Here is a 24,870-nt window from a genome sequence, read left to right as displayed (position 1 = left end):
CCTTCATTCATAGTTTGTCACAATTAGACAAAAGATAATGGCAGTATCTAGTTTTTGCTTGAATTATTCACTTCCTTATTTGGTAGGCTGATAATTCCTAAGGAAAATACTTTATAAAGGAATATAACTTTGTAAACTGTAATATCTATTTTTTTTTTTTTTGGAAGCTATTTGGGACATGTTGAGAGAAGTATTTTTTAATTCAAACTTGTCCCCCCCCCAAAAAAAAAAAATCCCAAGTTGCATTATCCTAGATTTTTAAAATTTTTGTTCCTTCTTATATTTTCCATGCACCAAATACTAAAGAATTTTCAAAATCAATTTCTGGAAAATGATTCCTCATTGAAATAATGTAATAAACATTTTAGTGTGTTATTCATACAAGTAAAACATTTTCCTTAAGATTTCTTATTGGACTACTAAAAAAAAAAAATTCTAATGGAGTGAATTATTTATCATTTTTGTGTTGTAAATTAAAGTGCTTAGAGGTTAGATGTTTAGCTGTCAGGACCTGTCCAAAATTTTTCATCGGAACCCTAGACAAGCCCTGATCCCAGAGAAACACCACTGAACCTTCCAACGGAAAATCCGGCAGCATCTCCCCTAAGGGTAAGACTTAACACAAAATTCCCTGCACAGAAAATACACTCCAATAAACACCACCTCGTTTCTCCCACCTTACTACAATTTGTTTCCACAAATTTATAGCACTCCAAAATAATAACAGAGAATTAATGCAGTATTTAATAAAATGTATCCAATATAGTATACAGAGCATTATACAAATAAATATGAAATTAATACAATGTCAGATAAAGAAGCAATACAAGATGGAGAGGAAAAAGGGAGGAAATGCTTCTTGGACTTTCGGCAATGAACTGAGACGTCGAACTCGCCCCAGACGATCAACGTCTCCCAACATGAGCCTAGGGGAACGGAATTTAAAAATATGATATGCTAATCATCTCAGTGAGTGACCCTATCTACTATACAATTATAATATTAATAATATAATAATAATCAATACCAAACAATTAAATAAATAATCATAATAAATATTCGAAATAATATTTTTTTCTCAAAAACCCTTTCAGTTCACTCAGTTGGAAAAGTTTCCCTTTTAAAACATTTTCACAAAACCCAATAATTGTACCCCAAAAATCAAGGAATAATTAATTAAATAAATTATAAATAAAATACATTAAATTAAAGATCTAGAATGTATAATAAGAAACAAGAATAATTTTAATAAAAATTATTAAATTGTACACAAAATGTCATAAATAAAATAAGCAAAATCACAATAAAATTTACATAAAAAAAAATAGTCAAGGAAATATCAGATTAAACGGAATGCAATAATTTAGAATGTACATAAATACAAATATTAATTTAAAACTCAATATATACATTGAAAACATTTTTAAAAATCCAATAATTAAATTTAGAGTAAACATCACTAGATAAAATAAATAAAATCATAAATAAACTTATATTAAAGAAATTTGGCATAAAACAAAAATAAACTCAGTATATAAATTATAAAATTTATTATTTAAATCAATAAAATAATCAAGAAAACATTTTAGTAGATTTAAACCTTAATTTAAAGTAGATAAAAAAATACAATTAAATTCATGTTAAAATCTCAAATCTAAATAAAAAATATCAACATGGTAAAATAAAATTCTAAAACACCAATTTAAAATAATTGATAAAAACATGAATAAATACATTTAAAAAAATTCTAATTGTAAATAGGTGATAAAACAAGTTAAATACATTTAATTCAAATACGACTTTAAAACTTTAGGATTTGAAATTTATATAAAAAAAAATAATCTTGACGCACCACACTATATACCAGTGATGCCCTATGATACCCAGCATCCCGAGCACCATCTGGCGGGAGGTTAAAAAGAGAAACTTGCATACGGTCGCTTCGGCGTCCCGACAGCGCCGCTGTTTAAACCGTCAACCCGGCCATGGAAGGGGCGGCTTATGGCCAATATTAAACTTGCCTGCCCTCAGTCCGATGGCAACTTACGGGAGACATTATAACTTGTGCGCTTATCTACATACACAGTACAGAACACCAGTACTGTATGAGTGCATCTAAAACAAATAACCATATTATTTTTAAAAATAACCATTTTTTCAAAACTCACCATAGGAATCATACTATTTTTCAAATTCACCATCCCACATTTTTTCTTTAGTCCTCATCATAAATCCATCACTTTAAAATTCATCAATTTCACCATAAATAAATCAGTTCCATAATATTTAAATACATAAAAATGTTTTTGAAGCATAATACGTTTAAAACAAATATTTTTCTTCAATCCTTAAAATCAAGCTGTACCAAAAATGATATTAGAAACTATATCAAATCCGAATGCAATTAAATTCATATAAATCACCATCATAATGCCAACATTAAACTTAACAATAATTTAAATCAAACTTTAAACCATAAATCTTAAGTCCCGTAATATATTTTTGCACCAAAACACATTAAAAAAAATTATCATAAATTGGCAATATAATTCAATATAGAAATTCTCTTAATATCAAATACATAAAACATATTTATCAAATATTTATTTATGAAATATTCCAACAATGAAATTTGATAATCTCAAATTCCTTAAAACCAAAATATTTTAGAATGCACAAATATTTAATTCCATTCAATTTTGGCATCAAAATTTCAAATATAAATTTACTAAATATTCAACACATCAAACATATTTTTCAAATAACCAATTAACACAAAATATATATATTTTAACATCCCAAAATAATTTTGAAGGTGGGTCACACAATTAACCCAAGATTCTCTATAGGATCAATTCCACGATGCACACGTGCTCCTAGAACAACAATATCACACAATTCAAATAAATTAATATTTTATTCGGATAAATAATACCCGGTATCCGGGGGGTTTAACACAAACGTTAACCAAAATTTGTGAGTAATATACCGAAATGAAGCTTATGAAACGAGGATCGTATTATCAGCCTCCATTGACCCCAATTCCGCAGGTGGTGGTTGGAATTTGCCTGGGAAGCACCGGCCAAACTTCACCTCCTCATAACTCGGGAACCACTTCGAATTTAAACAATTGGAGATCATATTTGAACTCAAAAAGACCTAAAATAGGGAGAAAGGGGTGGAAAATCGAACTGGACTGGCCGAAAACGGCGAGAATTGCCGGAAAACTCAAATCCATCGCTGCCAACTTCACCGGCCTGATCTGGGTGCGTCCGGCAGCATTTTGCCGAGAAAATTGGAGGTTGGCGTCGCCGAAAAATGGGCTTCTTCTCTGGCCGACGCGTGTTGCCATCCGGCCACTGAAATCCGACCAAAACGATTAGTCAAAGAGAGAAGGGGAGAGAGTCAAAGGAGAGAGAGAGGGAGAGAAAAATCCCTGTGTGTGTTTTGCTGGTGCTTAACGGGCTCGGGGAAGAAGGAGAAGGGAAAGAAAGGCAAAGAAAAGAAAAGAAAAGTGTTTTCCCACGTGGGAAAAAGGAAGGAAAAAAAAAAACAAAAAGACAAAAACAAAAAGAATAAATAAATAAATATTAAATCATATATATAATAATATATATAAAATAAAAACAAAATAATATAATATAGTATTTTCTTATTGCTGACATGTGTCACTTTTAAAATATTACACATGGTGTATCCCTCTTGGTGACACATAGCACAACTATTCACATTTTTAAAAATAATATTATAATATATTATATTTGAAAAATTTTGCAGATCCATAACTTTTAAATAAAATGTCCAAATCAGGTGTACCGCTAGTCTACGGACTCGTAACGACAAGTACTTCACATCTGTACATGAGTCAAAGCTCATATCCCCAAAAATAAAAAGTCAACCTCGGCACCCTTGGACAATTTGGACCTCAACTTGTTTGCTCATAACTTTCAATCTATAGTTCCATTTTCAATGTGCTACTAGTCTATGGACTCGTGATAATGTATACTTTTTAACGGTACCTCGATCAATGTGAAATTCCACCAGGAGCAAAAGTCAACATTTGACCCTTTCTCGGTCAATGATGGTCAAACTTGGTCAACCTCGGTCAAATTTGAGAAATTTTCGGTGTTCTTCGGAACGGGGTATTACAATTTTCCCCCCTTATAAAATTTCACCCTCGAAATTTTATATGTCACTAAAACGCATAAGAATATTGGTTGCGGATTTGTGCCTCGAACTTCCACGTCACTTTCCCAACTAGATTAATTCACCACGAGACTTTTGACTTGAGAAAATAGTCTTATTGACCCATATGCATTCTTCGTGATTTAAAATCTGCACTGGTCGCTCCTTACATGACAGGTCTTCGATGTCCTTTTGTAGCTCCGATGCACGAAATACATTACATACCTGTGTTAACTCTTCCAAAATGCTAACTGGTACGTTACAACACCAATTCTTTCGCTAACCTCGTAGAAACCAAGATAATGAGAACTTAGCTCTCTCTGTCAACCAAAGCGTACGACTCTCTTCTATGGAGATATGGAGAAATATGTTGATGCTTACATGCTGCAATCGCATGGACACAAGGAAAGCCAGGTTTCTCTATACGGCATGTGCATTATCTGTCAAATTTAAATGAATAATATGCTTCAATGACTACAAAATAAGGGTGCTTATGAAATGAATAATGCAATCTAGAGAAAATCAACTCTAATAAATTGAAAAGTGTGCAAAGACTTTTAGACAGAAATTTTACCAGCCTAATCAAGTACACTCCTCATTCCCAACACTATGATAAAGAAAGGTTGTAAACATGTCCCCAAAGAAAAAAGGTTGCAAACATGTTCCCAAAGAAAAGTTTATAATATATGGTTAGACAACATAAAAGAAAAGCTCTTTAGGTAAACAAATCAAACACCGATAACATACAAAACTACATGGTAATAATTTAGAGAGTGTCATATAAAAAAATAAAGCAAAAGGTCATCAAGTTATTTTCTCTCATGGACATAATAAAATCCATTTCCTCCAAATCATAGTTAACATAAGAGAGCTGCATTAGGAGGATAAAATGCTTTAAATTTTTTTTTTTTGAAAAAAAAAAGTAAACAACCAAGATATAGTAGTGTATTTAGACTTTCAATATACGAAACAACTTACATAATATATTAAACAATATGTGAACAAAACTATGATGCATATTATATGTGAGTCTACATAAATATAAATTTTGGGGACAAAGATATTGCACACGTGATATACATTATGAGCTAATTCACTTAGAATTTTGCTTTCGCTAGGTGATGGAGAATATGTCAATGTCGCCATTCATATGACCTTGTAATGCAAATAAACAAAATAAAACTTCAAGTTAAATAGAATATGCAATTAAAAAATCAAACAAAACATAGAATTCTACCAAAACTTCAATTTTCTATTCTCCACAATTCAGTCTTCAATCTCCATACTTCTAGCATACAAAAAAACACAACATATAATTCTTCCAGCATACAAAATCCCATTCCTCAGCATAAAAAATTCACATTCTTCCATACTTCATCAAAAATAAAGACAAAATTAGGGAGAAAAATTTAGGCTATTTACCTTTGAAAATTTATGCCACTGCCCAAATTTAGTCAATCCTTCAATTAACTGGTTCTTCCTTTCTTCATATGTAAGCTTCTTTAAGTTGAACCTGTCAAATAAAGAAAGAGAGCAACTATTGTCAGATTCTTTGTTTATAAAAAGAAAAACAATAAAGAAAGTCATCCATGTAATCAAGTAACTATCGTAAGGAATGGCTAATGCAACTATGTATCGGAATTATTATTATCACATAGCAAATACACATTCCTTTTCCAAATTTGTTTTAGGTATATTATCACCAAGAAATATAACTGCTATTAGAATTCTTCTGGTGAATTACCTGCTCTATGCAGAATTTAAATAATCCACTCACAAGAGTTTACTGCAGTCGATAAAAGACCTTCAAAATTCTTCAACTGAGGTGCATGCATTTTGCAGAATTTGTTAGGAGTCAAATTTCAAATGTACAAAACTAGTATCTCAACCTAACCACAAATATATTAAATGTCTTTCAATGTACAAAACATATGAATATTAATTTAAGCAACAAATGGAATATAATGTCTAACTCTTATCCAATACCACAAGGCAAAGAATATTAACTCCAAAATATATAATCTTCTTGATGATTATTGGAAAAATTTCCAATTTGATCATCAAAATTTGCAAGTGGGATAGTTTGAGTGGGCTTAATATAGAAAAATGAAATAGACCTTAAAATTTTCTAATATGTGATCATCATATTCTACCATCGATATGTATTTGTAGCAACCTAAGAACTAAAATTATGATTTAATATATACCTTTTTTCTTGAAAGAATCATGACTAAAAAGTATGTAAATGTGAATGAAATAGAAATATATTTCAAATATTTACGTCTTTAATTGATAATAAAGTTGTGTAAAGTTCATTGAAATATACTTTTGGTTTAATATTATACCTCCTTTTTTGAGCCGCCAATCTCCACAGTAACTTATTATGCCATGGCAAGATGAAAAATGCAATCCTAAGATAAACCAAGCCCATGAGTTATCCTTTGAAAAAACATTATAACCCATTGTTACCGATGCATGTAATATATATATATATATATATATAGTCTGTGCATGAAAGAAATAAAAAACAGGGGCATAAATTTACTTTTTTACCAATTAAAATACAAAATGAAAGAATAGGTTTATATATCACCTTTAGGCAATCCTATCCATAATTGTTATTGCAATTATTTCATAATATATATGAGACCATTGTATTGTACTAATACATTTCTTCAATGCATCTATGTTGATATTTTTTCCAACGGACTACTAAGATAGCATAAGCAAAATATAAAAGCACACCATCACCAATAGGACTACTAATAACATGTATAGATTGCATAGTTGTTGTATAGCATGATTAAGTGGATAAACTAAATACACATCCAGCTTAACAAGCTAATAAGATTTAGTACATGTAAACTGTTTTTAGTACAAGATCCTTAGCATATCATGAAATTTCTTTCTATATGCATATGCTAAAAGTCATGCTAGTGACCCATGAAGATCTTCTACAACATTTTTCCTTGAAGTCACTCACTCCATAGTCTAGTTTGCCACTTCCAGCAGGTACACTAGTTATCATTGTGATCCTTCTGGTAGGTAAGAACATCAAATGGAAGAAAAGGATATCAGAATTAGAATAGATATATCTTGAATTTCAACTAGAAATGTAAAATGATAAATGTTTCTTACACTTTACTTCATTTAATATGATATATAAGCTGTTCTAACTTCTAATAAGAAAAGGAAAATTGTGATTAAAAAAACAAAACAGCTAGAAAGGGAAAAACCAAATACAAAAAACAAAGGTAAGAATTATTGCTCAAGCCTTGTAATATAATGTTTTCAGCAACCCCAAGATCCTTGAAAGGGTACTCAAGAGAGACGTTGACAACCCTACAGCAAATAAACAAGAACACTATGGTAAACCTCATGCATGGAATAAGTTTATATTAAAAGGCTTGGAAGGTTGCTTCTGAAAAAAAAAAGTAACAAGGACTTGAGATTTGTAATTATATCATGTATCCTGCAATAAATTTTATGCATTACTACCTCTTACTTTAATATTGAAATTAAATTAAAAAAGCTCAAAGCAAAAAGAGCATGCTATCTTATTGCTAGAGTAAGTCGTATTCGAGATGGTAACTAAACAAAATTGTCCCAAGATAAGCAACACCAACATAAATTGTCTGTTTAGTTTTCAATAACTATCAGAGGCAATTCATGACTTCAAACACATGCAAGTTTCTTTTGTTAAAATCTTCTCAAATAGATAGGGAGCAAGAAAATTTATGGTCATTTACATTCATTATCATTTTTTTTTTTTTTTGGTACTCCATTGGTTGTAAATTTAATTTCCATGTATAGAAGAAAACAAGCAAAGATTGTTTTAATGCTTTTATTACAATAATAGAGAATTTGTATTTGACTTTAAATTATTGTTTGAGAGACTAAATCCTCTCAAGGCTAGGATATTTTAGGTTCATTAAGTTTACATAATATTTGAAGCTGGGCATCTTTCTGCAAGGTAACATCTAGCAACATATTAGGACCCATTGATGGTAATGTTTTCATACTTTTCTTTGTTGTTTGAACTATAAGATGAACATGCCAAACATGTACGGCAAATAAACAAAACCTCAAGCCCTAGTTTTTATCATTATAAATTCTGAAAACAAACTAGCAAGCATTTTGTCTAGAAAGCTGTGTAAAACTTAATATAAATCATTATCAGCATTGTAACTTTTTATTTATTATTAATTTAAGGTATATCATCACAACATGGTCCACACTAACATTTAGCTGTCTTCCATGATCTGGTCAAGAAACTTTTAGAGCCATAGAAATTATGGGTCAAGGATAAAGAAATGTCCTTTTAACTTTCCATTTCCAATTTAGAAACCTTCAAATGGTTGAAGCCATTCTATTCAAATAATCCATAAGAAATTCAAATAAAAGATATATTGCCTAGAGATAAATATCCAAACTCTAAGCACTTTAATTTACAACACAAGAATGATAAATAATTCACTCCATTAGAATTTTTTTTTTTTTTTAGTAGTCCAATAAGAAATCTTAAGGAAAATGTTTTCCTTGTATGAATAACACACTAAAATGTTTATTACATTATTTCAATGAGGAATCATTTTCCAGAAATTGATTTTGAAAATTCTTTAGTATTTGGTGCATGGAAAATATAAGAAGGAACAAAAATTTTAAAAATCTAGGATAATGAAGCTTGGGAATTTTTTTTTTTTTTTTTTGGGACAAGTTTGAATTAAAAAATACTTCTCTCAACATGTCCCAAATAGCTTCCCAAAAAAAAAAAAAAAAAAAAAAAGACATTACAGTTTACAAAGTCATATTCCTTTATAAAGTATTTTCCTTGGAAATTATCGGCCTACCAAATAAGAAAGTGAATAATTCAAGAAAAAACCAGATATTGCCATTATCTTTTGTCTAATTGTGACAAACTATGAATAAAGGAGTAATTTAAAAGTTCCAAAACGTTGAATCTTGATGTGAAATTAATTATTTTTAGAAAAATAAAATAAAATAAAGAATATAAGTTATATAAACATATTTCACAGCAACTTACCTCTGGAGTTTGATGGTTTGGTTCTGCTAATCATTTAGCATCCATGCACTCAACCTGATATTTTGAAACAGCCAGATTTGACTTGTCCAACGACAAAGCATACATCACTTGCAAATTCCTAGATAGGCTTTCAGTTCCACACTTTAATCCCTGCACTTTCATTTTAGATTCGACAAAGAAGAAACCATCTAAACCATGATTATTGACTTCCGTCCCTCCTCCTAAAGAACTCTTTGGTCATCCCAAGCCGTTTTGCCATTCTTTCTCACTCTCTCTTCCTCTCCTTCTTCGTCATGCTCCGTTTAGAGCTTGATTTTTCCTTTTTGATATTTGAAAAGGGTCATTTGGGAATATATAAAAATGAAAGGGTAAAACAAAAAAAAATCAATCATGGTGGGTAGATTTCATTAACACGTTTCAAATAAGGGTATTAGGCCAAATTCCCCTTCTAAATTTCTAATCTCTTCTGGTCAGCAAAATAGCAGCCAATTCCTTTATCTACTTGCACTCTTTTACTCGGATTCCTAATGAGTCTTAACGATAGGCAGATCAATATTGTAATGCTAGAGGATATTTTGAATTTTGGCAAATCTTTCTTGAGTTTTGCTTCTACATGATATATGCAATACATTACTCTTTTGTATTTCTTTGAGCAAGCCATGGTTATATGTTACTATTCTTTTAGGTGCTGTTTGATTTGCATCAATTTTTCTTGGGAATTTCTATGAAAAAGTTATTTTTCTATTGTTTGGATAGCGTACGTTTCTATAGTTATTTTAAAACCAGCTCATCATAAGCAAAAAAATGAATTCTAATTTTCTTTTTAGTAATAGTAACCATCTTTCTGATCGTGTATTAATATGAAAACATTTGCTCAATGCAAACCAATAACCCAAAATAAAAAAAAAATGATGAATGCACTTTTATAATTTAAAGTGTCTTTTGGTAACATGATGGTTTTTTGGCTCTTTTTTTTTTCGTTTTCTATTTAATTGTGTGTCATTTGTTATCTTTAATATTTTTTTATATTAGTTAATGATAATTAAAATTTGTCATTCATCTCAATTAAATATAAACTTAAAAGAAAAAGAAAAAAGTAAACAATAGAACTTGAAATTTTGTTTAATTTGGTATTTATATATTTAACTTTGTTAATTGAAATGTTTAACAAATTCTAATAAGATCTAATGAATATTATTTAAAATGAATAAATTACACATAATTAAAATTAAAAAAAAAAAAAAAAAAAAGTCAAGATACCAAATTACATCTAATTAAACATGGAAGATTTTAGAATGCTTTTAATTCTCTAGTCACATTGAAAAAATCAAGCACATGCAACCATTGGTCCCACCTCTTAAGCCTATGAACAGCCACGGTTTCTTTAATGAGCTCATGAGAACACTTGCCATTCGTTCCGGGATAGTCATACATGCCCGGCTTCTCAGTATACCTATTCTTCGCTTTCCTACCAATCTTCAACCACTCTCCGACCATCTTATCCTCGGGACCAAACAGCCTCGTCTTTGGAATCTCCGACCTCGAAATCCACTCAACAATGTCCCAAGACACCAAAAACCCCATGCCCGACATGTATTCCACAAAAGGGTTTTGACTACTGCATGGGATTACGAATCCATAATACAAATCAAACCTCGGCAACATCCTGAGAGATAAGGCCAAGGGTTCGAGCCTGATAAAAACGTCGTCGTCGGCTTTCATAACGTAATCGTATTTGGCTGCGAGGATTGTTGGGAGTGAAGAGAAGTAAGTGTAGGTTTTGCCGCCGTTCATATTCTCGGTGCAGTTGAGGATGATAATGTCGTTGAAACGCAGGATTTCTAGGCCGATGAAGATGCGGTGTTGGGGTTTGTTTAGGTTGCAGAAGATGAACTTGACGTGGATTGTGGCTGAGGAAGAGGATTGGATGCCGTAGACGAGGCGGAGGAAGTGACGGCGGTCGTAGTTGTCGGGTCGGGTTAGGATCCCGATTAGGAGGCTGAAGTGGGATTGGTTGGTTTGATGAATAATGGTGAGATTGTTGGATGGAGATGAAATGAATGGGAATTTGAGATGAACATTGAGAAATATGAAGAAGAAGAAAAAAAAGAAGGATGAGAGAGCAAGCAAGGGAAATATAAGCGGTAAAATTAGCCAATTCCTTTGCATTGTATGTGAAACAATTATATGAAGGGGGTGGCTTTGTATTTGTATAAACGATGACCATTATACATATATATAATCATGCTTTGCTCGTTTTTAGATATAGAGAATTGTAACTCCTCCGGCCTCCTCCTTCAATACTTTTCCTTAATTTGCTCGGTTTATATGCTTTAATTTTTCCCCTAGTGATAAATAATGAGCTTTGCTATACAAGGGGTTTTTCATGCTCCCTCATAGAAAGAATTGTTTAGTTCTCGTGAAGAGCGAGCAATAACCTTCCACGCTTGGGCAAGCACCCTTTGCCAAAAAAATAAATAAATAAATAAAAGTCAAATTTTACTATTCTTCTGGTTTTTGATCTGTTTTGTTTCTGTATATATACGTCATTAAATTATTATTCCACAAATGATAAAAATTCTACCATACATGTTACTATTGTAGTAAAAAGGTTGTTTCAAGTTAGTTTGTAATTTTGGAAGATAAAAAAAAAAAAGAGTTTATTTTTAGTTATTATTAAAGTTTTACTATTTGTCATCATTTATTATTTATACTTAAGCAACAAATACTAATAAGAAGTTTCTTTAAAATTTTAAAAGAACTCTATACAGTATCAGTTTTTATACATTACCGTTTAAGTATATAAAAAATATAAAATAATTTTAATTTTAATATATAAAATATCCACAATTTATAGAGTTTTGACTAAGCAAAAATAAATAAATAAATAAATAAAAACATTTTTTTTAACAAATTGTTTACAAATCAAACATCATTCCACAAAAATTTTTAACAATACTTTTGGATGAAACTAATAGTCATGGAAATTCCAAAAAGTTTTCTTTTAGGTTAGAATACTTTTGGGCTATGGAAACATGTATTATTGAAGTGTTCGATTTCAAAATTATGAATATCTCTAAAAATGTTTGGTTATATACTTCTAAACATATTTGAAATGTTTGTATTGATATTTAGTTGCACACTTCTGTATACATTTGATATGATCCGTTGCATACTTTTAAATATATCTAAGATATTCATATCTAAAAATGTTTGATAGCATATTCTAAATATATTTAATATGTTTAATCGAATATTTCTAAAAACATTTAAAATGTTCAATCTTATATTTCTAAATACAAATACGTTTAATTAGTAAATGTACTTAATAGTAATTTGAAATAGAGGTAAAAATATAAATTTATAATAAAACTATATAGTATTCGTTTAGTAGTACAATTAGAACTTCTCAATACCGATCAAGAAGATACAAAACAATTAATTAAAATGAAATCTTTTTTTTTTTTGGTCGAAATTAAAATAAAATTTGCTTTGAACAAAATGGCGAGTAATCACAATAAGCTCTTGATTATATCTACGGCTAGAAATTTCAATGGTTGAAGATATTTTGGGATCCAAATCCAATTGGAGAACGCACTAAAAATTGAAGGCACCCAGTGGACTTAAATGGGTAATGTGCAGGAAGGTGATTGTCTGTGTTATGAGCTATGGGCCATAATATGGTCACCCAATAATAATAACAATATGGATCACGGAATTGGTAATTTAAGGCTTGGGCCTAACCGAACTTGGACGAGTTATACGAAATAAAACCCAAAAAAACGAAAAATCAAAAATCATATTATTTCATAGCTAAGCACAACCTTCAAAGAGCATTACACTTTGGCTCCTGCCTTGATGTGTTTTGCTCTAGAATTAACACCTTGACATAAAAGATATACTTTAGTGGGTGTCTCAAAATTTAATTAATAAATAAAGAGTATTATGTTACAGTGTAATAACTATAAACAAAAACATCAACTAACAATCCACTCATTCAATTATATTGTATAATAAAAATAAATAAATTAAAGATTGCAATTCCTGAAAAAAAATATATAGAGTGTAAAGTCTTTATTAAACTTAGCATGATGATGGAGTACACAGATTTGATGTTTTAATAAAACATAATGGAAGGATTTTTTGTGACTTCAAAACACTCTAATCCCAATTTGGTCCACGTAACGGACAAAAAACAAATACCAAACAAGTAGAAAAGGTATCTCTCTGCTCCTCATTTAGTGCAGGATTCACAGGTTATTAAATGAGAAGGGTCAGAGATGAAAAAAAAAAAAAAAAAAAAAAAAAAGACAAAGCTTTTAGTGGACCAAGACCAAGTGAGAAAATAACAAAAGAATCATGAAAGAAACCACCTTTGAATGACCTTGCCTTTTTCTAATTCCAATAACCCAAAACCCAAACTTTCAAACCTCTCTAATTTTGCCAACTTTTCAAAAAGCAAGGAACAAGTTGTTAGCCCCACCTAATGACCCCAGAACCCACTTTTCTTTTTGGGAAAATGGAGGGTTTTTGGTATGAAATTTTGGCAATTGGGTAGGTAAAATATTGAGCTAATCATTTTCATCACTATACATGTTTATGCTTTTTCATGGGATTGGAGTCTCTCACATGACAACTTGTCCAATTTATCATAACCATCTACCTCAAAAGTTACCCAATCATCATCCACATCATCCAATCTATAGTCCTTCCAAATTATTAATTTGAATTTTTAAAACAAAAAAAAATGCATTTTTGACATGTGTCATAAGATAGGCCTTTTTACGCGTGTCATTTGTTGCGTAATATTATATAATTATTAATTCTTTTTAATTTTAAGACTGTTAATTTTTATAATCTTAGCAAATTAGTCACATTAAAATAAATACAAAACGTATTTTGGGAGATTCAATGAGTGGATGTGAATGGGAATTTTCGCTAAAGTTGGGGAATCACTTGTAAACAGTAACTTTGACTGAATAGTTGAATAATATAAGTGTTACCAATAATTATTTTAATAATTGAATTATTTAATTTGTGTAATCATTAACACTCGAATATAATTTGGTGCCAAATCCTCTCAGGGGATTCCATCAAAATTCGGACTGCCCATTCATGTGGGCCCCCTTGATCGATGTATGCTCCTGCAAAAAGATCGTAAAATCACATCAATGGACGGTCCAGATCTCACTAGACTGTTTTTTTTTTTTTTTTTTTCTCTCACTTTATTTAAATAGTAGAGATCCGGACCAACAACTTGTAATCCCATTGTGAAAGGAGTGGACCTCGATTGTGTTATTCCATCCTGTAGGCTCTAATGTACGACATCTGGCTTTATTCTTTTATTTTTTATTTTTCAGTAATTTGTTCCATTTGAAGTCTTGGAAAATATAACTCTTATCATACTCCCAAAAATTTAGAAGATTTTTTACCATGGAATAACTATATATATATATGTAGAAAATTACTTCCTCCAAAAAATGGTGTCAATAGTAGGTGTAAAGTTTACTAACAAGAAGACATTGTTGAGAAAATGGATTATTTTTAAAACAACCAACTATATACATTTTAGAGAATGTAATCATTAAATGTATGGCCACAAGTTATTCTGTTCTATTAGTATTTTTTAAACTACCAACTCATGCTTGCATTAAAAATACAGAAAAGGTCATATTAGGATGGGATCTTTGTGGAACATAAAATACTAAACACTCAATTACAAATTGTTATTATCTATATGCAATGTACCCATAGTATGAACTTCGAATTTTAATTTTAAATCTTGGCTTCTAAAAAACAAAAACAATTTATTTACTTTTTGGGTTGTTTGGTGAGAATTCCACCTAAAATATTCCACAAAGAAAAATATGATATATATATATATATAGGTGTATATATTGGTTCCATCACATTAGGGGGTGTTGGTGGGGGTCAAAAATCAATATGGTATTGTGAATAGTAATAGAAACAGAGGCATACTATAGATTAGCTTGTCTAGACGGTACTTACATTTAGCGTGTGTGATGGGTCGTTTTCAAATTTTAACTCGGGGAGATGTAATTTTTGTAGCTCTTTCATGAATGTGACATATCATCATAGGTGGCTCCATTATGGTCTTTGAAACATGACCGAAAATGACACATGATCCTTTCCCCTCCTTACGTATCATTTCCTTTGCCATCAACTCATTGAAAAGGGTTACGCTTTAATAATTTCAGTAAAATTACGAATCATATGATAAAAATTAAAAGTTTTAAAGGATATTCTATTTTTTTAAAAAAAAAGGGTTAATTTTTTTATATTGGTCACCCTTCTTTTAGTAATTCTATTTTTTTTTTTTTTTTTGTATAAGAGACGCTAGCTCCAAAGGGGGACGTCTAATTGTTGAGCGGGAATCATGTATGGTCCAATCAGGCATTAAGAGCTCCAAACGGATTTATAACAAATTCCAAACTTAAATCATAATAATAATAATTATAATAATAATAATTTTAGCTTAATTTTTGTTTCTTTTAACTTAGTCAACAAAAAGAGAAATTATAATGTACAAATAACCAAAAGAAGTGTTTTTTTTTTATTGTTTTTTCTATATGGATTAGACACCAGGGAGCGAATCAGTTGGTAGGGAGGTGACGGGACAGATCATATCAGTTTGTAAAACTTATGGGGTTCGATTTCTGGTATGCTCCAACTCAACCTGGGTTTCAATTTTTAGCACTGTAGAAAAGATAATGAAAACAGTCAAACGGTGATAGACTATGTAGTCTATGAACTCCTATGATTATAAACACACAAACTACTAATAATTTATAATTCCCTGACATTTAAACCGATGATACTCATAAAAGGTTTATTTATATTAAAAAAAAAAAAAAAAGAATTTATGATATGACAAATTAAGCTGGGATATAAAAGGGAGGGGGGCAAAGAAACATAAAAATTGTCCGAAGCGGCAATACCGTATGGCCCAGCACTGGATCACAGAGAAGCCGACCACTCACTGAGTCACTGACTGTCTACCTCCTATTTTCCGGTCTCTCATTCGCCCTAACACCTTAACCGTTCTTAACGCTTTTTTTTGTCAATTATTGACTGCATTCCTACACACTCATTGACCATGCACGCGCGTTCGTCCTTTTCCCCTATTTCTCCATTTTAACCCTCATTTCAGAATCTTGTTTTGTCCCCTTAAACACGCTCGTCCAATTTCAAGGGTATTTTCGACTTTTAATTCTATTTATGCTTTGTTTATTTGGAATATATTTCTCTTTGTTATGACTTGTCATGACGTGGACTCTCCTGTCCTCACGCTCTCACAAACTAATTCATTCTCACGTACTACAGCCCTTCTTTCAATTAAACATAATATCACATTAAAATGTTCCAGCTTTAATAAAATTTTGATGCATTTTGTTTTTTTTTATTTTTTTGGTAATTAATAGGGTGCATCAAATTGTATGCGATATCTTTCCATTGAGAGATTTGCTACCTAATATACTCCTAATCCTAAATTTTATTAAAGTTAATATACCATGATGTGATATTTTTTGGTGAAATTAAAAGTGAGTATTAAGTTAGACAATTGATAAACCCTATCTAAACATGATTGAAAAGTTCAAGGCCGAAGAAGCTGAATTAGAAAATGTGATTTGAAAAATAAATCTCAAGCTAAATTGAACGGTTTTTTAAAGTCAAAATCGAGTGCAATATTTTAAGTGGGATTTAACTAATTTGGATGCTTAAGTCTAAACCTTGGACTTTAAATTGTTTAACTAATGAAATTCTTTTTTCTTCAAAAAAAAAAAAATACATACATGATGAAAAATTTAATTAAATAGAACATCAAAATGATTATGGATTATAATATATTATTCAATAATATAATCATAAAACAATTAAATAGGAGCTACAAGTTTAGCAATTTGCGGACTCCCACAGGGTTAACAAGACATAAGCTGCTAATAGTCCATTCATTCTTAAAATCTAGATAGATAATACTCATTAGAAAGTCTTTTTTGTTTTAACCCAAAAAAAAAAAAAGCCCATATGGTAATGTATTTCCTTTTATTTTATAACAATAGTGCTACATACACCTTATAAGGACCCACTTGGCCCAAGTACCTACGTCAAGTAGTTTATTTTCCATTATTAGATGATTTATTTGTTTTATCCCATATCTTTCCATTATGCGATGTCAATTGCTACTCTTTAAGAAAGTGTGGTTGAATTCTTAAATATCCAAATGATTGTGTTGCTGGTTATGAATGAATGAAGTAAATTTCTTTCTCAACCTGTTCTCTTATTCCCTTCTCCTTCTCTTCTTATTTTCTTTAAACATGGTACATAACATTGGTATCAAAGTCATGAACTATGGACATCCATGGGAAAATGGATACCAATTTTCGCAATGCAATTTTGGATATCCTCATCAAATATGAATCCAATTTTGATCAATTTAATATTCTTCAAACAATTTTCACTAGTTTATGAGCTCTATAGCTCCAGCAAGCATACAAAGGTCGTGGAGTGGAAAATTAATCGTACATCGTAGGGAGAGACTTTGCAAACCCACCTTGCTATACATTTTAAGACGACTTAAGTTCCTCCAAGAAGAAACTCTTCTTTCAAGAAGAATGGAGTCATTCATCAATTTATAGGAGTATAATGATCCTTAATAAAGACTTTGACTAAAACAAACTCCATAACTTGGAAGACATGACATTCTTCCTCTTAATTTATTAAGTTATTCCAACTTCCTTGGACGCTAACTTACCTAAAGACTTTGTGCGGACTCCTCTTTGAATATTCTGAGATTTTTTTCTGATCCCACCGATCTATATCTCATAGTCACTGATCTCATGATCATGGTATTCTAATGTAACTCAAATCTTTATTAGTATGCGATCAATTTATTATTTCACTATAAAAAATCTGGAATGGAGCATATGGGAGTGAAGTTTTCAGACGTAGACTTAATAGTTGTGAAGTGGATGAGAACTTTAGCAGATGATGTTATCTAGAAGATCAAGTGAGGACATGGATGTTCTCAAGGGGAAGGTTTATTATAGGGACCCCTCAATTTAAGCACCTATGTTAAGTTGTTTATTTCCATTAGCAATTGGTTTATTTGTTTTTATCCATGTTTTTTCATATGTAATTTCAGTTGCTATTCTTTAGGAAAGTGAGGTTAAGCTCTTAAATATTTAGTTGGTTTGTACTGTTGGTTATAAATGAATGAAGTAAATTTCCTCCTTTGCTTTCTCTCTTATTCCCTTCTCCTTCTATTCTTATTCATTCTGAACCTAATAAATAACAACACCACATGAATTATCAAAATAATTACAAAATAATGTGGCATAGATAATAACATACTATCTTATCGATTTTTTTATTTATTTTTGGTTGACAATGTTATTATGCTATTGTTTGACAAATAAATATAATTTATAGTTGAGTAAAATCTCTAATGAAAATGAGAATTATAATATATTTGACACAAAAATTGAAAATGCTTGATGTTTTATATGGCATAAATGTTTATATAATTGATAGTTATTCAAAAATCAATTTTTATTGGTTCCTCGAATATTTATGGTGAATCACATCAGTTAGCATACTGATATATGGTACACTTATAGTGTATATATATATATATATATATTTGCACATTAACCTAACATAATCATTAAATAAATTTAAAATAATTATCTATGATTCTAATATGATAAAATAACTTTAGTAATCTATATACTAATAAAATAATATCATATTATTATCATTTAATAAACTATTTAACTGTGTTATCGTATTTATAACTTCATCTACTTATTTGTTTGTTTTAAATTTTCAGAAAACAGAGATTGTTTCATGTAAACTAAAACGTTCATGACACGCGTTTGAGTAGCGTTTGGGCAAGCCAAAAAAAAAAAATGGAAACCTAGAAATATATAAAAAAAAAAAAATTCGAACTTAAAAAAAGAACGAATGAAAAAATGGAAAATCGTATTCAAAGGGGGTGAAGAGACAGAGAGTAGCTATCCTTGAAAAAGAGATGTAGCTCAAAGAAGGAACAGATGTGGGTCCCACAACTCTGGGTCCACATCCTCCTCCACAGGTGGGTCCCATTTTCACCTCTCCCTCTTTCTCTTTGTCTTTCTCTCGCTCTGTCACTCACTCACTCACTCACTCAGCAAAAGGGCGCAGCTCATTCGCACACAAAACAAAACAAAAGCACATAAATAAAATAAATAAATAAAGCAAAAGCTAATAGGCAGAGCTATCGCTGTTAAAAGCTTCAGTTGGCAAATTAGAGAGAGAGAGAGAGAGAGAGAGAGAGTATTTTAGAGAGAGAAAAAGTGAACGAGAGAGAGAGAGAGAGAGACACACACACACACACACACACACAGAGTGAAGAGAGAGAGAGAGAGAGAGAGCTCTCGACGCTCGGGCTATACAGGAAAATTTGCATAAAAATAAACATTTCGTTTTGTAGCTTCTTTTTCTAGAGAGAGAAAGTATGGTATAGAGAGAGAAAGAGGGGAACTGAGCTTGAGCTCTCCTGAAGGAAAAGGCCCTAAATCGCATTTCTTCGTCGTTCTTCTTCGTCCTCTCATTGTTGTTGGGTTCTGTAACAGGGCGTCTGTACAAATTTCATATTCTTCGTCAACTTCCTTCTCTTTTTTGTTTTTCATTTGGGTGGGTTTTTTTTCTTTTTTATTTTTTTTTTGTCGCTGTTATTCCTCTGTTCGATTTTTTTATTTTTATTTCTTTTGGCTTTTGATTCTTCTTTTGCTGCTGCTTTTTTGGGGTTCGAGATCTCTGTGTTTTCACTGTCTTTCAATTCCACATTGCCGTTGGAGTTTTATTTTATTTTATTTGTTTGGAGAAGTTGCGTGGAAATGAAGGTTCTGCAATGAGTTTGGAGAATTTCGCATTTTCTTACCTTTTTTGAGCTTGTGGGTTTTGCTTTTTCGGGTATTGTTTTTATTTCTTTAATTTAGGGTTTCCATATTTTGATAATTTTTTTTTTCCTTTGCCGTTTCTTAAATGTAGTTGATTGGAAGTGAAGCTAGGGATTTGAATATTCAGTCATTGGTTTTTAGTTGCTTTGATCTGCTGGGTTTATAGGAACTTTGCTAATTTAGTACATATTTTGATATGGATTTTTAGTTTGAAGCTCTTATCGTAAGAGGGTTAGTGAGGATTTTTTCATATCTCATATGCATCCCAATGCCTGATGACATGCCAAAATTATATGTTCTTTTCCCCTTGTTGTACGATGTTGTTGTTGTTCACTGAATTTTTTCTATTTATTGTTTATACTTTTCATTTCAATTTTCATTTTCTTTTTGGCTCAAATCTGTGTTTGTCGTGCCTGTTATGAAATTAAGTTAACATTAGGCATTTCAGTTTCTTGCCACATTTACTGTATAAAGGTTTTTTGGTTTTGATTTGTAGTCTAAAGTAGCCGAATCTTAAAAAATAAGTTTGTGGATGGTGCTTTTATAGACTGGTTAAAAAGAAAAGATCACATGCTGTTCTTTTTTTTTTTTTTTTTAAATAATTTTTTTTAGGCAAAGATCATATGCTGTTCTTGTACATTTAGCTAAGTACCTATTTTATTTGCAGAGTTGTTTGTTAGAAGATTGCTCCATGTGGTGATAAGCAGGTAGCTTACATGGAGAGGATTCCTGAATCAAAGGTGCTTCCTAGAAAATTGCCTGTTGTGAGTGAGGTATCAATTGCGCATGCAGCCTCAGCAAGAGAAGCAGGACAGTTATTGGCTATGGTGAGAGAAGAAGTTGCTTCAGCGAGAGAAGTGGGCCAATTGTCAAATGGTCGCTTGGCTTTGATGAGAGAAGAAGTTTCCGCAAGAGAACTGCAGTTATCGAAAGCACGCTCTGCTTTGGTAAAAGAAGTTGGGAGATATGATGCTTGGAACTCTCCGGATTCAGCCTTGCCTGTGCCAGTAAGAACATGGAAAGGAAAAGCCTCTTTGCCAGAACAGGAAGGCCTTATGCCTGATGCTGTAACATTTAAGGGAAGTGGTGATTTATTTGAGGAAGGTGGACCTAGCGCTTTCTCTGGAGCTAGTCACCCCCCAGAACCTGTTGATACTGATCTAATGAGCACAGTTTATGTACCAATTAGTCAAGCCAAATCTGAGGCTGGATGCTTGATGAAAAGCATGTCTTTGAAGGGTCCTTTTCTAGAAGATCTGTCAATCCGGGTTCCTCCTAAGAAACCTAGCTCAGCTGTTCTTTCCCCTGCTGAAAGTTTGGTTGAAGAGCCTCCTGACCTGGGTGTGTTATCATCACCATTTTCAGTTCCTCGTGCATCACAAAATACAGATAACTCACTGCTTCCCCCAGATTCCGAGGAGAAGGAATGTGTCTGGGATGCTTCTTTGCCTCCAAGTGGCAATGTAAGTCCGCATAGTAGCATTGACAGTACTGGTGTTGTCACTGCAATGAGCATTGTTAATAGCTGCGCCAGTACATATAGGAGTGATGCAATCACGAGTGATGGAATGCTTAGTATGGATAGAAACTGTGAGAGTACCAAGGGGAGTGTTAGGGGGGATTCGCTTGAGAGTGCTAAAACTAGTGTTAGTCGAGCAAGCGATAGCAGTGGCCTTAGCGATGATAGTAATTGGAGTAACATAACTGGGAGTGCAAATAAGCCTCACAAAGGGAATGATCCTAGGTGGAAGGCTATTCTTGCCATTCGAGCACGGGATGGGATTTTGGGAATGAGTCACTTTAGGTTATTGAAACGCCTTGGTTGTGGTGACATCGGCAGTGTGTATCTCTCAGAACTGAGTGGCACTCGCTGTTATTTTGCAATGAAGGTAATGGATAAGGCATCACTTGCAAGCAGGAAGAAGTTGACAAGAGCTCAAACTGAAAGGGAGATATTGCAGCTGCTGGACCATCCATTCTTGCCGACTTTGTATACACATTTTGAGACAGACAGATTTTCCTGTTTGGTCATGGAATACTGTCCTGGGGGTGATCTGCATACATTGAGGCAACGGCAACCTGGGAAACATTTTTCCGAGTATGCTGCACGGTATGATTTATATTTCAGATACAGCTTGCAATTTTCCATCCTAATTATATATTGCTGTTTCTTAGATATTTATTTATTAGTTGGATCACTTCTCACTGGGCACAATGCACATAGCTGGCTTAGCTTCTTTCTTTAAAGTGCTGGATCACGTCCTTGTGATAAGTTGATACTTCTGATTGCTCTGAGTTCATAGTACTTTAATAAAAAAGGTCCCTACTCTCTTATGCCAATACCTCAATTTTTTTTGGAAAATTATGCTTATGATTTTTCTTATCTTGATGAATAATGCATGTGAATTACAGAGTATAAGATTTCATGTTAATAGTTCTAGAATATAGCCTTTTGCAATTTGACATTTATGTATCTTCATCCACTTCTAATCCAGTTGCAGAGTATCCTGTATACGTGCTATACTTGAATACTCTAATAGCCAAATAAGTGATTATTTTTCTATAGCTGGTCAATCAGTTTTCTTTTTGAAAGCTGAGACTATGACCATGAACATTTTTTAGAACAAATTATAATTTTTTTCTTTTTCTAAAAACAGGATTAAACAATTGAAAAGTAAACAGCAAATAACAAGCTCAACTAGTTTTCAATATATGGGTTGTTCTTCGTTGTGGGTAGACAAAACAGCTTCAACTTATGCTAAATATTTGATGCCTTATGCATTCAATTCACATTCCTTTCTTCTTCAAGAGGGTGGTTTTCTGTTCGCTCCAAAATAATTGTGATCCACCAAATTTTCTCAAAAGATGAGAGAGAAAAAAAAAAATGAAAAGAAAAAAAGATATGGGGAAAAACAGAGTCGCATACATCACTATATCGGCTGTGTTTTTGAGCAAGAAGAAATCTTGTCTTTCTGCTTTTACCATGTTAGTAGTCCTTTGAGTGCATATGGGAAATAAAGAAAATATGCTATAAAATGCTTGGGACAAATCATCACTTTATCTTCTTTCCCATTATGCTTCCAAAACACTTGTATTAAAGCATTGTCTAAAACAATGATATGCTGAATGAATATGCTGAATGATTCAAGACTTGTATTAAAGCATTGTCTAAAACAATTATATGCAGAATGATTCAAGTATTGGAAGCCTAAAATATGCTGAATCCTTGTCAACCGTCATTTGTTATGTTAATGTTTCAGGAATTTATGGTTGAATCTTGCTCAACTCTCATTATGTTATGCTCTTGTTTTAGTCTTTCAGAAGTTTAGTTTTTGTTATGCATTCTAGCTGATGAGATTGTGTTATACTAATAATGTCATCATAAGTATGTCTCTGTTACACCGCTGGCTGAAAAATAAGCAAAGTCAATTTTTTCCTTCCTTTATGCAGATTCTATGCAGCGGAGGTTCTGTTGGCACTCGAATATCTTCACATGCTTGGAGTTGTCTACAGGGACTTAAAACCTGAAAATGTACTGGTCCGTGATGATGGCCACATCATGCTCTCAGACTTTGACCTTTCTCTAAGATGTACTGTTTCTCCAACCTTGATAAAAACCTCATCATTGGATTCTGATCCTTCAAAACGGGCAGCTGGGGGTGCATTCTGTATCCAACCTGTCTGTATTGAACCCTCTTCAGTATGTATCCAGCCTGCTTGTTTTATACCCAGGATTTTCCCTCAGAAAAGCAAAAAAGGGACCCGAAAAGCACGAACTGAGTTTGGGTTGCCTTCAAGTACGCTTCCAGAACTTGTTGCAGAGCCTACTGCAGCACGATCTATGTCATTTGTGGGAACCCATGAATACTTGGCTCCTGAAATTATTAAGGGAGAAGGCCATGGCAGTGCAGTTGATTGGTGGACATTTGGCATATTCTTGCATGAGTTACTGTATGGTAAAACCCCTTTCAAGGGTTCAGGAAACCGTGCTACACTATTCAATGTGGTAGGGCAGCAACTCAGATTCCCAGACTCACCAGCTACCACTTATGCAAGCAGGGACTTGATCCGGGGGTTGCTGGTCAAGGAGCCACAGCACCGGCTTGGGGTGAAGAGGGGTGCAACTGAGATCAAGCAGCATCCCTTTTTTGAAGGTGTGAATTGGGCTCTGATACGGTGCAGCACACCACCAGAAGTGCCAAGACCTATGGAGGCTGAGCTGCCTGGTAAGTATGGTGCCGTTGACACTGTTGGGGTTGGCAGCGCCAGTAAAAGAATGGTTGGGGGAACAGATATGAAATCAGGTGGTAAATATTTAGATTTTGAGTTCTTCTAGTTTTTCGATAGCAGGAAATTTCGTGCAATATGTTGTATTAGTGTCTTCGGTAATCGATCCTACAAGGGTATGCCTCATTTACTTTGTTCTGCTAATGAACTTAAGCTTACCTTACCCTACATCATTAAAGGAGCCAAAAAAAAAAAAAAAAAAAAAAAGGAAAAAAAAAAAAAAAAGAGGAAAAATATTCCATTTCAATGGAAAATTGTTGACACCCTTTTAAGTTAACAGAGCATGGTGATAATTGTTTTAGATGTTACAAAAATTGTAGCGCTTTTAAGTAGAAAACTCATTATCCTTCTCTTCAGAGCTAATACAAATTTCAATTTATGTAGTCTTCAGTT

The 24,870-nt window shown here is 32.3% G+C and overlaps 2 protein-coding genes across 4 annotated transcripts; one reads left to right on the top strand and one right to left on the bottom strand.

The window, feature by feature from the left end:
* Window positions 1-10,484: 10,484 nt before the first annotated feature.
* Window positions 10,485-11,398, bottom strand: LOC132803790 (uncharacterized). The gene has a single exon (XM_060817333.1). It carries the CDS (start codon window positions 11,396-11,398, stop codon window positions 10,520-10,522), a length of 879 nt encoding a protein of 292 aa, XP_060673316.1. The 3' UTR covers window positions 10,485-10,519.
* An 8,141-nt stretch (window positions 11,399-19,539) lies between these two features.
* Window positions 19,540-24,867, top strand: LOC132803884 (serine/threonine-protein kinase D6PKL1). 3 transcript variants are annotated; one of them, XM_060817684.1, is made up of 3 exons: window positions 19,540-19,924; window positions 20,858-22,300; window positions 23,641-24,867. In XM_060817684.1, the coding sequence occupies exons 2-3, from the start codon at window positions 20,907-20,909 to the stop codon at window positions 24,524-24,526; spliced, it is 2,280 nt and encodes a 759-aa protein (XP_060673667.1). In that variant the 5' UTR covers window positions 19,540-19,924; window positions 20,858-20,906; the 3' UTR covers window positions 24,527-24,867. The 3 variants fall into 3 exon arrangements, with proteins under 3 accessions (XP_060673667.1, XP_060673668.1, XP_060673669.1); XM_060817685.1 differs by lacking the exon at window positions 19,540-19,924 and adding an exon at window positions 19,945-20,203; XM_060817686.1 differs by lacking the exon at window positions 19,540-19,924 and adding an exon at window positions 20,274-20,421.
* The last annotated feature ends 3 nt before the right edge of the window (window positions 24,868-24,870 follow it).

This window comes from Ziziphus jujuba, chromosome 5 (assembly GCF_031755915.1).
Source record: "Ziziphus jujuba cultivar Dongzao chromosome 5, ASM3175591v1".
Classification (NCBI taxonomy): domain Eukaryota; kingdom Viridiplantae; phylum Streptophyta; class Magnoliopsida; order Rosales; family Rhamnaceae; genus Ziziphus; species Ziziphus jujuba.
Note: the sequence above shows the minus strand (reverse complement) of the source record. Positions and strands in the feature narration are given on the sequence as shown.